This window comes from Pteronotus mesoamericanus, unplaced genomic scaffold (assembly GCF_021234165.1).
Source record: "Pteronotus mesoamericanus isolate MK-2021 breed Mesoamerican mustached bat unplaced genomic scaffold, CSHL_Meso_final contig_702, whole genome shotgun sequence".
NCBI classification, from domain to species: domain Eukaryota; kingdom Metazoa; phylum Chordata; class Mammalia; order Chiroptera; family Mormoopidae; genus Pteronotus; species Pteronotus mesoamericanus.
Window position 1 is genome coordinate 6,621,260 of NW_026555239.1, and position 10,919 is coordinate 6,632,178.

General features: G+C 68.2%; 1 protein-coding gene across 2 annotated transcripts in view; it reads left to right on the top strand.

The window, feature by feature from the left end:
* Window positions 1-8,809, top strand: part of TAFA5 (TAFA chemokine like family member 5) — a 95,285-nt gene extending 86,476 nt beyond the window's left edge. For both annotated transcript variants that reach the window (XM_054582601.1, XM_054582602.1), the window contains exon 4: window positions 7,861-8,809. In XM_054582601.1, coding sequence (XP_054438576.1) covers window positions 7,861-7,869 — 9 coding nt within the window. In that variant the 3' untranslated portion in view covers window positions 7,870-8,809. The remainder of the gene's footprint in view (window positions 1-7,860) is intronic.
* Window positions 8,810-10,919: the final 2,110 nt, after the last annotated feature.

Consider the following 10,919-nt stretch of genomic DNA (forward strand, 5'->3'; position numbering starts at 1 on the left):
TGTGACTCCCCCCTGGATGCGGATCCCGCAGGATGGAGCCGCTCTGCTCCGCCCCCGCCCCCCCCCCCCCGCAGTTGCCGGAGACCACAGCGCCCCGGGAAGCTCTGGGCGGGCCTTCGTGTGGGGGCGGAGGGGCCGGTGCAGTGGCCCTGGCACCAGGTGCGTTGCTGAGAACGGAAGGTGTGAGTGTTCGCTGAGGAACCGGACCGAAACACCGGGTGGGAAGGTGCTGGCCGGGCACTGTTTGCCGCAGCCCCGCCCGGTGGGCCCATCGGCAGCCCCAGAGGAGGCGGGGCCCTGCCGCAGAGGATCCCCCGGGAACCGCCTCCGGGATGGGGCGGGCGGGCCTTCCAGGCTCGCGGCGGCGGCACCCACCCTGGGCCCTGTCCAGTGCGCCCGCCAGGGGCCTCGGGCGTACCTGTGGCCGCCGCCCCCGCCCCCCGCCCCCTGTCCCGTGCCTTTGCTAGGACTGCCGCTGAGGTGCCGGCGTCGGGGTCCCCAGAGCCGCGTGCGTCCCCCACAACCTTGTCAGCAGTGAGCATGGGATGAGGACTCTGCGCGGCGGCCGTCCAGCCCCCATGTCCACGCGCCTGTGGAAGTGAGCGCAGCGCCTTCACGGCTCAAAGCGCAGGAGACGCGTGTAGGTGGCTGCAGCCGTCCCAGACGCCCCCCAAGAGCAGGGGGGACACCAGGAGCCCTGCTGTGTCCCCGGGCCCCAGCGGTGGCGCTGGCCTCCCAGGACGCATGCCGTCCTGTGCCTCCCTCCGCGGGCCCGCCCGCCCGCAGCGCCTGGAGGCGGCTGGGGCGTCTGAGCAGCCAGCAGAGCGTCCCTTCCCCCGGGGCGGCGGCCAGGGCCCAGCGTTGCTGGCAGGGCAGAGACGGCAGGCGGGGCATCCCACGTGAGGCAGAGAAGCCGGGGGACGGCCCCAGGCCTGGCCACCCCCTCAGCCCGCCCCTCTCGAGAGCGCAGACCCATGCAGCTGAGGACCTGGTCTCCGGGAAGGACAGGACCCCGTGGCAGGGCACCCGCACCCGCCAAGGGAGGCCTGGGGGGTGTCCCACAGGCTCGAGGCCTCTGCACACTCCCCCCACCTTCCTTCTGGCCAGCCTGGCTCGGGCGGGGCCTCCCCCACCCCCGGGAGCTGCGAGGAAGGGTCAAGACAGGCTCCCCGCCAAGCCTGCTGGGTCATTCTGGGTCCAGACTGGTCGCTGCCAGTTCAAAACGCATCAAAGCCCCAACTCCTGCAGGAGTCTGACGGTACCCGCGCCATCCGCGGGAAGGAAACCGCGGCGAGGGCTGGACGGCCGGGTCCGCTCCGAAAGCAGAAAACGGGCAAGGACGTGCACGCGGTCGTGGGAAAACAGGAGGCTGTGGCGCGTGTGCCCCGGCACCCGGGACGGAAGGGAAGCAGCACCCAGAGGAGGCAGGCGCCCGGACAGCTGTGGGCTGAGCGAGGCTGGCAGGTGAGGCGCCCGGGGCGTGAGAGCCGTGCCAGACGCGGCCAGTGAAGGGACGTCCCTGCAGGAAACCAGCGCCGTGACCGGGACAGCCTCCGCCGAGCGGACGGTTCGCGGGACGAGGCAAAGAAGCAGAGCCGCACCGCGGGGGCGGGGGGCGGGGGCACGGGGCACGGGGCGCCCCTCGCCGAAGAGGCGCGTGCCACTCCGGAAGCCGCCGCGGCGGGGGAGGGAACTCTCGGGGCTGGAGAAGACCCCCGACGGAAACCACAAAAAGCCGCCCAGGCCTTGGCGTTCCACACCCCCATCTCCGAGGGGAGGGAGCACAAGAAAGCCAGCGGCGCGCGTGGTAGCGCAGGGAGAGCAGGGAGACGGGACAAGGGTCCGCAGGACCCACGGCGGCGGGGACAGGCCAGGCCGCCCTCCGGACTTGAGGGGACCCCGAACCTGCGCACGGACGAGCGTCCCTCCGGGACTGGACGGAGAATGCTTGGACGTGCGAGTGTAGCTCTGCCGCTGGTTGCTGTTCGGACACAGGGAATGCGCAGGACGGCGGCCAGTTGCCAAGGATTTAGAAAGTACTCCACCCACCCCCGCGCCTTTCCGGGGGGGGATTAAAGGGGCGCGTGGGACAGTCGAAGCAGCACTGCCGGGCCGCGGGTGGCGGGAGGAGCCGCGCGGAGGAGGGGGCGGGGCGGTCGCTGCCGGCTGCACGCACGGAGCCGGGCGGGGGTCCCCGCTCTGACTGCGGGCGCAGACCTGCTCGCGGGACCCGCGGCACCGTGTGCTGTGGGGCGTCCTTGGCTGTGACCGTCAGCGGACCCGTAGCCACTGGTTAAATTACCGAAGGCTGGGGACGGGGGTGGGAAAGGCCCCTTCATGTCACTTCACGGACCGGATGGACCGTGGGACTTGGTCGGGACAGAAGCGGCTTCGCTGTGAAGGGGGCGTTTGGATCGCGTGCAGCCACCACTAGCAGAACAACAGGACAGGAGTTTCCAAAACCCCGGCAGGGGAAGAAGCAAGGGACACTCTGGCCGTGTGCGTGGCGCAGAGAAGCGAACCAGGAATGCCCTGGGACCTGCCGGCGGCGGCAAATGCACGCGGGTGAGTCATCGGTCCTGGAAGCCAGAGACTATCACATAGCGGCTTGTTTTGTTTCGTTGTTTGTCTTTTTTCCGTGTTTTGTTCTCAGCTTTTTTTTTTCTTCATGGGGTTTTAAAATAGCCAAATATGTGTCGTCTCCTAAGAGCCTCCCGCCGCCCCCAAGGGCAGCAGCGAAGCCCGGAGGACGGGAGGGGTCCTCTGAAAGGGGGACGCGTCCCTGTGCTCGCGGGTTCAGACGCCCTCGTTTCTAAATTGGAAAGGATGGGAATAAATAACTCAGCTGAAGAAAAGGCCACCCTCAGAAAAAGGAGAAAGTAGTAAACACGGAAAAGAAAGAGTCATGAATTTTAAGAAGAAAGCTACGGGATTGATCGTTGCATCTCCGGAAAAACTATAAAAATGCATCTTTATCTCTGTCATGTACAATTTTTTATAAGGTAGAAAATCTAAAAGGAAGACAAGACAAATCAGCATGTACTGGAGTCTCGAATTATCCAAGAGAGCACATACAGGGCTAGTGTATTGATTGCTAAATCTGGAAAATTTGATTCAATGTATGATTTTCTGGGAGGAAATTAGCGAAAATAGCTAAAGAAGTAGAAAAACGTTCGTGTCCTCCAGTAGAAGTTCCAGACTTGGATTTAATAGCCATGTGCTTGGAAACATTGACTGTAGGTATCTTTTCCCAAAATACTGGAAAAATGGACTAGTTCTTTGTAGGGACCAAGGAAGCCCAGAGACCAGAAATGGCCCCGAAGAGGGAAAGTTCACGACAAAGTCACCTCATTTGTCAGAGACCGTGAGTCTGTGTGGTGGCCCGGGCACAGTTCACCCAGCGAAGTGCCGGTGAGGCCCCACATGCGTGGCCTTTTGGGGGGTTGCTCATAAATCTCGGGGACCCCGCCCCCTGTAACATGCACCCCCCGGCGCAGAGGTGACGGGGACACCGACCGCCGGGGCCTGCCTGAAACGCGTACCGCGTCCTGCTGTCCTTCGAGAGGATGAAGGCGCCCGCGCCCGCGGGTGCCTGCGAGAGATGAAGGCGCGTTTTAACATTTCAGAATCAGCAGGGCGCCCGGCCCTCTCAGGAGATGAATAAAACACGTGTCCGAACCGGCAGAAGTCGCAGGCAGACACCAGACTCGCTTCCCAGACACACACCGACTGAGGGAGAGCACCGCCCGGCAGGAGCAGGCAGCTGCAGGACCGGACGTCCCCTGAGGCCCCGGGCCTGGAGGTCAGGCCCCGCCCCTGCATCCTGGTCCCCGGCGGCGGGCCAGCAGCCGTCCCACGACTGCTCTCCTTTGGGGAACCCCAGCAAAGGCTGCGATGCGAATGTTTGATTTGAGGAAATACACCGGAATGCCCTGGAGAGTGAGGGCGGAGCTTAGGACCACAGAAGGTTCTGCGCTCGGATTCAGTTCTGAGCGTCCTGTCTGCCAACAGCGCAGCCTAGATCAGAGGCCGGCAGACCCCGCCCCCTCCCTGTCTGTGTGAAGTTCTATTGGCGCACAGCCTTGCTCGTTCACGGACTCGTCGTCTGTGGACGTGTCTGCGCTGCCGTGGCTGAGCCGAGTCCTGGCGGGAGACACCCTGGCCCGCAGAGGTGACGGTGCGTATGGCGTGTCCCCTCCCGGGACATGTTTGCCCTCCCCACACAGGATGAGTGAGAGTCCACCCGCCGTGCCTCCTGGGTGTGCGGGGGGGAGCCACCCGGAGTGTCCCCCAGGGGTGAGCCCGGGGCACTCTGCAAGCAGCCCCGGGGCAGATGCCTGCGTCCCACCCGTGGGCGCGGAGCCGGCGCTGCCGGCCACAGCCGGAGGCTGGCCTGCTTCCGAGCGGCTGTGCGGGGCGCGTCAGTGGGTATGAGTAAAATAGAAGTGCGCGCGCAGGAAAGGAGAGAGCTCGGGAACAACAGCGGAAGGACGTGGAATACCTCGAAGACTGTTGAGAAAGGGTTGGTCCTTCCATGGAGAACTCGGCCAAGCCTCATGGCAAGAAACCGGAGAAGACGACCGGACAGGCGGAAGCCAGCCAGCCCTCTGCTGTGGCCATCCGTCCTCAGGTTTAATGCAGTTTCAGTCAAGTCTCCAGTGAGGTTCTCGGATGTTACAAAATGCTTCTGCATGTTACCTGCAAGTGTCAGTCACCATGTGCAGGAAGGCTTTGGGACGCTGGGGACCAGGGCAGGTGGCAGCTGCCCGGTCCGAGTCTGCGCCCCGCTGCTCACCCGCATCGGAGTGGCTGGAGGCCGGCGTCTGGCAGAGCAGGGGCCTCGAGTTCTGACGCGACATGGGGACCGCAGCGGAGAGCGTGACAAGAGTCGCCGCCAGGGCTCGGGCTGACCCACGGCGGGGGGCCGTCAGCAGCTGCTGGTAAGAACGTGGCTTGGCAGCCGTCTGTGGAGAGAGCCAGAGAGCACGCCCCCGCCCCCGGGACACAGCGCGGCAGCTGCCTGGGAGGTTGAGCTCTGAGTCACCTGCGATGCTGCCTTCCTGCTCCTGGGCGCGTCCTCGGCGGAGCCACTGAGGCCTGCGGGGCGGTCAGAGCCCCAGGGGCGCCCGCCTGCCAACGCGCGGGCAGCCGTCCCCAGGAGTGTCGTGCAGCTGAGAAGAGGGACGGGTGGACGCACGCTGCGGGGGAGGGGCGCCCGGAGAGCTCCTGGCCCGGCGAGGGCGGCAGGCATGGCGGGCCCCCCGCCCTGTGGTCCCGTTGCCTGGAAGCGTCCGGGGGAGGTGAGTGCACAGCGGCTGGCGGCGCCGATGGGGACGGGCAGCGGGCAGGGGGACAGGGGTTGCACAGCTGTGATAGTCGGGCGCCACTGAACGGACCCTCCGCAAGGCGGCCGCATGGTGCGTGACCGCAGCCCAGGGAACGGCGATCTGAGCCACAGGGGCCGGGCCGGCAAGCCCCGTCCGGCCGCTGGGCAACCCTGGCTGGCGCACGGGTGACCTCCCCGCCCCCACAAGGACTCAGACGGTGGACGGAGGAAGTGGCCCCGGGAAGGGGCTTTGATCCCAAGCTTCAGGAGCCCCTCGCCCGCCCCCGCGGCTGCTGAGAGCGCCGTGTGGGCCGGAGTCTCCGAGGCTCCTTTGAAGAGCCGCCTCCCGCCGGCTCTGCCGTCCGCGGTGCCCTTGATCGCGTTGCCTGTGAAGTGGGGACAGGAGGCCGCTGCGAGCCGCCGTGGCCAGGGCCGTGGTCCCCTGGGGCCACCGGGGACTGCGGCAGTCAGTGTGGGCGCGGGCGCAACCTCCAAGGCCGAGCTGGCCCGGGAGCCCAGCCCAGGGACAAACAGGACGTGGCTCCAAGGCCACAGAGCCGTCCGCACCTGCCAACACCCCCTTGCAAAGCGCTGCCTGGAGAGCCCGCGGTGGCAGGCACAAACGAAGCGTTGGGGGGGTGGCGGCCACCCCTGCCACAGAGCTGGGGCGGCCTGGCTGCGGGGCCACGCTGGGGGCGTCCCCATGGGGTGTGGCACCAGAGGCAGGGGGACGCTGACGCTTCCGGTTCCCCCAGCCCCCCGCCGAGGACATGGACGGGGCTGCGCTGCTCCAAGCACCAACCTGGAGGGGCTGGGACTGTGCCCTGCGGGGACAGGGCCACCCTCGGCTGAACGCTGCTCCTGCCCTCGTCAGGGCAGCATGAGACCGAGCCCGCGGCCCCGTGGCCGTCCGGGGGCCGGGCGCCCGGCTTGAGGTGGGGGGGTCCCCACCCTCCTGCTCGCTGCCGAGTGGGGGCTTCCTTGCTGAGCAGAGGGGGTGTTGAAGGACCCTCTGTGGAGGGGAGGGCGGCTGTCACGTAGGGGCCGCACCTTGAAGCTCCAAGAGCAGGCACAGGCGCGGCCGTCAGCCCGGGGCCTCCAGGCCCGGCTGGGGAGGGGCCTTGGCGTGGCGGGAGGGGGACACCGGGACCTGCCCCGACTGTCCCCGTTTTAAACACCGGGGTGTAACTCAACCGCGAAGTGTGCGACTCCTCAGACTGCGGCCCCGCCGGGCCCCAGCCCCCCAGGGTGCAGGCAGCACGTTTGCAGCCCGCAGGCTCCCCGATGGCCTCCCGGGGGCCCTGCCAGGGCAGCCCCACGCTCGCCGAAAGGAGGGGCGTCCGTCGGGGCCAGAGCTGGGAGCCGGGTCAGCTACGCAGAGGAGCGCACTCCCGGCCACTCCAGGTGAGGCCTGCGCGTCCCAGGGTCCACGGGCCGCCGGCACGTCCGCCGCCGACAACGAAGGTGGAGCAGCAGGTGCCGGGAACAGAGTGTTTTTCTTGAGAGCAGGAGCTGCCGAAGGAGGAGCGTGGGTGGGGAGACCGTCGGTTCCAAAGCTTCCAGGCCCTGCCCCCGCGCGCTCATGTCCCCGGGGCGCTGCCTTCGGAGGCTGGCAGCTCTGCCTGGGGCCCCCAAAGACACCCCCACCCTCACCCGGGTCTCCAGGGCCAGGTGTCGCTGCCAGCCTGGCAGGGCGCTCGGTCCCCTTCCACATCGTCCCCCGTCGCCCTTCCTCTGCGGGCCGGGACCGCGGGAGGGGACACACGCAGAGTCCGGGAGGAGCTGCGGGGGGCGCTGTGCCAACCCCGTGGGCTCAGCCAGTGCTTACGGGGGGTGGGGGCCCCTGGCTGCTGCCAGCCCCCGTCTTCGGGCCGTGCGTCCGGGGCTCGTCCGGCGCCGGGCCGGGGCTGTGTGGCGTGTCTGTGGCCCCCGACAAGGAGGGCCAGCAGCCCAGCAGGGCCACGGGAGGGAGCCAGACATGGGTCCCAGGGCGCGAGGCCCTGGGGATCTGCGACTCTTCTGTCTCTGCTCTTTCAAAGGTGGCATTTCCACCACCCCAGAGCTGTGACCTGGGACTGTCACTTGAGACCTGGCAGCTGTTAGCTGGCCACTCCGAGCTGGTTCCCAGGTTCTGGGATGCTGGGGTCCCACAGGCCAGGGGTGTGCCCGCCTCCCCAGTTCTGCAGTCTCCCAGGGGTTCCCCGGGCGCTACGCACCCCCCGCCACGTGCCCCTGGCGGCGCCTGCCAAGTGCGTGCGGCAGTGGGCGGCCCCATGAGGGAAACCTGTGGCGGGGACCGGACCCACGCCCAGCCGGTCCTGTGCCTTCCTGTCATCGTGCGCGAGGGGCTCCCACCCGGGACGCAGCGGGAGGCAGGTCCCCATGTAGTGTTATGTCCCAGAGGAGGCCAGCCGGCCCCGGCCAGGGCGCTGTCCCAGCCAGGCCGGCCCTGGGGACGTTGCTGGGTACACGCCGCCCCGACGAGGACCCTGCGTGTCTGGGGAGCTGACTGCCCTCTTCTGTTTGCCCCGCAGGTCTCCTGACAAACACAGCCCCAGAGGGGCCCGCGAGGGGCCTCGGCCGCCCGGAGAGCCCGCCCCTGGGCCGCGGCCCTGCTGCTGCAGAGGCCCCCCGCGCTCCGCCGTCGACCGGCCCTCCGTTTCCCCGCAGCCCGGCACGGACAGCCCGCGTCCCGGGCCGCCTGAGCTGAGTCTGCCCGGCGGCACAGGGAGCCGGCCCGGGACGCGGGCGGCAGGGGCGCCGGGCCCCTGGGAGCCCAGCCTCGCCTGCCCGCCCTGGCCAGACCCTGGCTGCGCCCCGCAGAGGACGACGCGGACGAGCAGGAGGCGGCGGCCGGAGAGGCGAGGACGGCGCCGGGCCCGGGACTGCCTTGCGGGCGCAGAAGCGGCCTCTCCTTGGGCTCCAGACTGTCCGAATCGCTTTTATTTTCTTACCCTTTCAGTACATACTCGATAGGCCAAAGAGCAAATCTATTTTAACGTGGACTCGCCCCCACGTCCGAAGCCCCTGGGTCCGACCGGGGGCCCAGGGGCAGAGACACGCTGGTGGCCCGGCGCGGCGGAGAGGGCGGCCCCGCGGAGGCCCCGCCCCACGGACACTGCGGCGCCCCCTGAGGGGGCCCGAGCCGCCGGGGGACACCGCCGCCCTGCGGGACGCCGGGCCATGGCCCCTCGCGGGGCCTGCGCGCCTCCCCAGGACACGGACGGCCGGGCGCGCCTGCGCCTCTGTACGTAGACGGACCTGCCCGTACTAAACCCGCTCTGTTTTAACCAGTTAGACACGCCTCTCCACGCTCCATTTCCGATAGTGGGATAATCCAGTATTCGCCACGAGCATGTTGGGTCGGCCTCCCGCGACCGCTGTCTCATCCGATACGCCATTTAGCTCCAGAAAGCAAATTAAAGGAAACTAAAGTAACACTTGTTTGAAAGAGATCATTAAATGTATTTTGCAAAGCCTAAAGTTATATATTTAACAGTTTTTATATGTTGTATATTTGTAGAAAATCCTATTTAACAATCTATGTGGCAGCCCCGGCCGCGGCCGCGCGTCCCCGAAGCCTCCGGGTGGGTGTGGCGGGGAGCGGCCCCCTTCCCCCACCCGGACCGGGGAGCCGGCACGGCGGGCAGGACGCGGGCCGTGCGCGGAGGAGCTGCGCCGCGCCGTCTCCGGCAGGCGGGGGGCGCCCCGGGGAAGGCCCGTGTCCCCACACCTGCCGTCCGGAGTCCGTCCCTTCAGCCTCCGTCGTGGTGGCCGCTGAGTGTACAATACTTTGATGTCACCTCTCCTGGTGAACCGTGTCCCTTTTTCTCACTCGTCACGTTCACAGACCTCGAGGGCAGCGTGCCGCCCTTGCCTCCCCGCGCGGGCACCCCGCTCCTTCCCTGTCTCCGTGGCCGGCGGGGTGCGGGGCCGGGCCTCGGCGCGCGGGAGGGCAGGCGCCACACCCCCCGCGCCCTCCCGGGCAGCGCGCGCCCCAGGCCCCCGAGGGGGACGGCTCTGTTTCTCGTTGCCCTGGCTGTCCCTGCCGGGCCGCTTCGTCCTCCTGAGTCCCCGGTGACGTTATACTACCTACGGGTCCGACCGACGGGAGTACTATGCTAGTTCTGTGCTACTAAAACGGGGGAAGATATATAGCGACTGTTCCCACCACCTGTAGACTACAGATAGGACAGAAAATCCATTTATTTAAGACCTGTCCTGATGCCCATGAGTATTTAATTTACCTTTCTGTCACCACGGACTTCGGCATGTGTCTTGGCGTGGAGGCGCCGGCCGCGGCGCGGGTGTCTCGGTGCGGAGGAGGCACGTGTGTGCGCGGCGCTGTCCCCGGCGGCCCCCGGGGGTTGACCCCGCCCAGCCGCCTCGGCCCGCCCGCCCGCGCCCCCACCCCCGCCCCCTCGCCTGTTGCTGGTGGCAGCGAGTGTAGAGGCCTTCGAGGGCAGAGACCGGGAGACTTCAGATGTGACAGCCATTTCTTTTCTTGTTTGACGGTATCCGATTTTGTGTTGATTCAGCTAAATTATGAAAATAAAGGAAAAAACCCTTTGATAAGTATGGCTTCTGTTCGCTGGCCGTGGCGTCCTGCACGAGGGGCTGCGGCCGGCGTGGCCAGCAGCGGGGACGGCACAGCTTGCGGGGCGGGGGCCCTCCTTCCCGGGCGCCAGCCGCCATAGGGGCTCAGCCCGCGAGCCCCCCGGTTTCTCCGGGAGCCCGAGGGCGCTCCCTGATGCACAGCCCGGGCGAGTGGTCAGCGCCCGGACCCCCACACCCAGGCCGCGCCCCGGTTCTTCCGCTGGTCAGCGTGCGGCCTCCGGGGAGAAAACAGTCCCCTGGCTCTACTTCATTCCCCCCTGGGGGCGGGGCCTCCCGGTCAGGCCACAGGGAAGGCCGGAGACCGCATGCGTTCACCTGTCCCAGGGTCTGTGGGTCCCACACACGTCCCAGGACACGGAGGAGCAGAGCCTGGGCCGGGGAAGTCTGTGCGTGAGTCGGGGCGACGTCCCTGGCCTGTGGAGCCGTCACAGCGGGGAGACGGGACCCCTGCGCTCTGGCACGGAGCCAGACGGGCCCCGAGAGGGAGGGAAGGGGCAGGGTGCAGGCCGAGCGGCTGCCACGGGGACCCCCGCTGCACCCCCGCCCCTCCCGGGCGGGCCCAGGCGCATGTGCCAGGGAGGGCGCACAGGGGCACCTGGGCACGCGGCCTTGGGCTGCAGTCCGCACACGTGGCAGGTGACGTGGCCGGCGGCGGGGCCCCCCCATGGTCCCCTGTCCGCCCGGCAGTGACGCGCCCTGCAGGTGTTACTGTGTGCGGGGAACGCAGGTCACGGGGGTGCTCGGGGGTGCCCCGCCGCCCCAGAGCCGCCCGTGGTCTGCTGGGCCCTCGTCGCTGGCCCAGGGCCGGGGGGGAAAGAAGCCGGAGGGCTGCAGGGCCCCGGCTGGGAGACCTCAGGACGCGCGGCACCCCCAGAGCCGGGCGCGCCCCTCGGAGTCTGGCCCCCGAGAACTCGGCACCGCCCGAGCCCCCAGCCAGCGCGGCCGGTGGGCGGTGTCCCTGGAGGGTCCCCCATCG